General features: G+C 47.7%; 1 protein-coding gene across 1 annotated transcript; it reads right to left on the bottom strand.

The window, feature by feature from the left end:
• Positions 1–3,082: 3,082 nt before the first annotated feature.
• LOC149346966 (UPF0739 protein C1orf74 homolog) lies at positions 3,083–4,111 on the bottom strand. Its single transcript, XM_089585474.1, has one exon. It carries the CDS (start codon positions 3,913–3,915, stop codon positions 3,163–3,165), a length of 753 nt encoding a protein of 250 aa, XP_089441600.1. The 5' UTR covers positions 3,916–4,111; the 3' UTR covers positions 3,083–3,162.

Here is a 4,111-nt window from a genome sequence, read left to right as displayed (position 1 = left end):
CCTCACAAGATTCGTAGTTGAAAACGTCTTAAGATATGCAGAAATACTAATACATCTGCACCTTGACACCGTATAGCCAGGTTTTGTGCTATTATTTGAACTAAGGCAGTGAATGACAGCAAATTGCACAATCAGAATTAGTAGTTGCTTCTTGCACAAGCCACACGCACAATGTAGAAAATAGCATTAAGAAATCAAGAAACCACAGCAATTAAATCTCAGAAATGCCAAGATATATCAAGGGGAAGAGAGTAAAAAAGGGGATTTTTAATTGAACACATTTAAAATAGACTCCAACGGAAATCTTTTGTGGAATCATTAAATTCAGCAGTTTTTTTTGTTTTTTTTCTTCAGAATAACAAATGACATTTCAAGCCTGTGTTACGTACAGTGACAGCACATGTGTTGTGTACATTCATATAACGTACCAACTTGAAAAGCGAACAACAATGGCAGTGTAATAGCCTTGCTACACAGGAAGCCTTAACCAAGGCAACTATTGCTATTATTAATTATGACTGCGCATAGTAGCATGGCATGATGGTTAACTTGCTACACAAGGCTATTACAACCTGTGCAACCTAGAGTAATAAATACCCTTTCTGCAAGAGGGCAGCCTTAACTCCGACTGAATCTGGCTAACCATGACCTCAGTTAGCCAGGGTTACTCTGCCCACATAAGAAGGTTAGAGAAAGCAGACAAAGGGCAACTCATCATCATCAACCTAACTACGCCCTATGAAGGGCAAAGACGTCTCCCATATCTCTCCAATTAACCCTGTCCTTTGCCAGCTGCGGCCACCGTATCCCCGCAAACTTCTTAATCTCATCCGCCCACCTAACTTTCTGCTGCCCCCTGCTACGCTTGCCGTCTCTTGGAATCCACTCCGTTACCCTAAGGACCAGCGGTTATCTTGCCTTCGCATTACATGCCCTGCCCAAGCCTATTTCTTCCTCTTGATTTCAACTAGGAAGTCAATAACCCACGTTTATTCCCTCATCTACTCTGCCCGCTTCCGATCTCTTAACGTTACACCTATCATTTTTCGTTCCATAGCTCATTGCGTTGTCCTTAACTTAAGCTGAACCCTCTTCGTTAGCCTCCACATTTCTGCCCCATAGATGAGAACCGGTAAGATACAACTGTTGTACACTTTTCTCTTGAAGGATATTGGTAAACTTCCATTCATGATCTCAGAGAACCTGCCATATGCGCTCCACTCCATTCTTATTCTTCTAGTTATTTACCTCTCATGATCCAGATCAGCGGCCACTACCTGCCCAAGATTAAAAATCGCACAGTAGGGGTCTACAAAAAAAATCCACTGGAACAGCACTTTAAGACAGATCCAAAAAGAAATTACATCAATCCTACTAGTGTGGACAATTGGGCTACAGTTAATTCAACTAGTTCAATGCACCATCTGGAAACAGCACAACACCCAAGGACAATGACGAGACACACAGTGGTGCTGCTACATAAGTAAAAAGAAACGTAACACAACTAACAAGAATCTTAGAGCTTTTGTCAACACCTCACAAATGATCTTTCCTGAACATGTCACTTCTGAGTAATGGATAACATCCCAGTTGAGTCATCAGTCTATTTATAAGTGTCTTTTTGTCATTAACATTTTGCTCACTTTCAAGTTACTTCAATAGACTCTCCATAGAGTCTATTGAATGTCAAGGATAATTTTCCCTAGTGATGAATGGCAACCCATCAACAAAGGCGTCATTAGAGCCTCCATGGAAGAAAGCAAAGGCTAAATAATGGTAAGTCTTGAACTCGATGCACACCACTGTAGCATTTCTGAGAGAAAAGAATTTGGAATTACTGCCAGCGAATCAGAGCAGCAAAGCCACAGTGAGCAGTGATGTTGCCATATGTTTGGTCATCCTAACTGGGAATCCGCAAGGCCCCCTGTCACAGGACAATGTTTCCGGGGGTCATAATCACGCATGCAGGATGCTTTTCATAGCTCTCACAACAGGTGCTTTGCTTTGCAAACTCACGAGATACTGAACACAAAAAATAAGCTGTCTGTTCCCTTCAGTAGGCAGTGAATTCCAAACAGTGATGAATCCCACTAAGTACAGCATATGGATACAACACAGAGAAGAAAGGCATACGCACATGCATGCACTGTTATCTTGAAACACTGAAGTGCTCTGCCTCGTATTGTCATTAATAACTGCATATGAATTGACAGGCTGATGCTTCGAACAGCACCAGTAGCAAACGCAGGAAATGATCATAAATGACAGTGAGCAGATCTCTCAGTGCATATAATACTTCCCCACCTTCAGCCCTGGAGTCCCTCCGAAAGGAATGGCCGCCATTTCTCCCATCATTCCCCTGTGCACCGGTACCTGTTATCCTTAACCGCAGATTAACTACATCATTCAGTTCACTCAGCTGCAGTTACTACTGCCGTTTCAAATCTGCTTCACTTTTGTATCAAGCTCTCAGAAAACACCGGTTTCTCATCCTGGCCATATATAGGGAGCTTTCTATCATACGAAGGCATCTTGTATTACACTGCCTTCAGCACAAGCGAGGATTGTGCCAGCATAATCTGCTCCCAGCACCTCTTTTATCAGCCCTTACTTCACACTTCAAAACAAGTGCTCTTCTTTCTCTTATAATTCATCATCTCTGTACACAAGAGCTAATTTCATATTTTTATGACATCTGGTCCCTTCACTGTGCTGGCTCTTTTGCATTCCAAGTTCTGTAGACACTCATATGCTTGTCGAGAACTTACAAGCACCAACTTAAGAGTACAGAAAGTGAGATCAGAGAGCTCCTGCTCAGTGCAGCACTTAAGTCTGTGTGGCTCCTTGGTCTACATGACTACACTAGCAACAGAAACGTCACTTTCTTTGCCCCATAGCCCGTCAACTGCATGTTCTACACAGGTGTGACAGAAGCTTTGCTGCGCCCAATCACTCCTGAGCTCACCTGCTCTTCGCAGGCCATTTGCCACCCCCCCCCCCCCCCCCCCCCCCCCAAACGCAGTGCTGCGTCCATTGTACTAACGTACCAGTGCGTAACGCAGTGCTGCTTTGTACTAACACAAATGTTAGTACAAAGCTTACCCCCGAAAGAAAAAGAAAACAAAATGTTTACAACCATCATGAACGCAACTAGAAACAGTTTCAGAGCGCCACAACGGGATAGCACTTCACTTCGTCCACCCGCGTCAATTCGAAACCCCGGGCCCTGAGCTGCTCCCACCAGGCGTCTACATGCGGCTTCAACTCGACGCCGAGGGTAAGCGGAAAGCTGAACGAGTAGACGTCGTCCCACTCCGTAGGTGTTCGCCCCGCGCCGCGCACCCGCACGACGTTCAGCTCCTCCATGGCCAGGCAATTGGCGGCGTCGGCGCCGCCGTCGAACCAGTACACGACCGGGTAGCCGAGGAGAACGCCGAACGCCGTGCACAAGTTCCAACCTCCGTCAGCAGGAACGACGTCCGCGAACTCCGCGTCGCGGAACGCCACCGGCGAAGAGGCAACTTCAGCCAGCCGTCGGTTCAACAACGACAGCATGTCGGCGACCCCGGGCGGCGGCGTCGCTAACACGCGAGGAGAACACAGCTTCGCCGAGACGTCGACGAACTTGAGCTGCGCGTCTGCCAGTCTCCGCAGTGTCTCGGGAACGTTGCAGAGCAGAACGTCGCGTCCAAGTCGCAGCGCCCTGACGTCCCCGGTGGTGCTGCAGAGTCGCAGACAGTCGGCGACGGCGCGGTCTGTCGGTTCGTTGACGTCCCACAGGAAGCCCGGCTTGCAGCCGCGGGCCGTCCACAGCGCGCCAGAGAAAGCAGCGGCAACGCGCCGGCACAGGACCGTCCCATTTCTGGCATGTGGCACGCCGCTCTCAAAACGCTTGCTCACGACGCGTTCGTGCATTGGCAGCGGGAAGGTATTACGAGGCAAGCGGCACAGCTGGGAAGAAATTAAGCATCTCGAAGTGACACAATTCAAAAAGATTTGTAGCCGGCACTACAGTATGCTAAACACGGGATGGGCGCGGCCATGTTTAATTTCTTGCGGCCGAGCTTGGCTTGGCTAGCTTGAGCGCTTGAACTTGGACACGGAGTCAGAG

Source organism: Amblyomma mixtum, chromosome 4, assembly GCF_055824585.1.
Source record: "Amblyomma mixtum isolate Tamu chromosome 4, ASM5582458v1, whole genome shotgun sequence".
Lineage (NCBI taxonomy): Eukaryota > Metazoa > Arthropoda > Arachnida > Ixodida > Ixodidae > Amblyomma > Amblyomma mixtum.
Note: the sequence above shows the minus strand (reverse complement) of the source record. Positions and strands in the feature narration are given on the sequence as shown.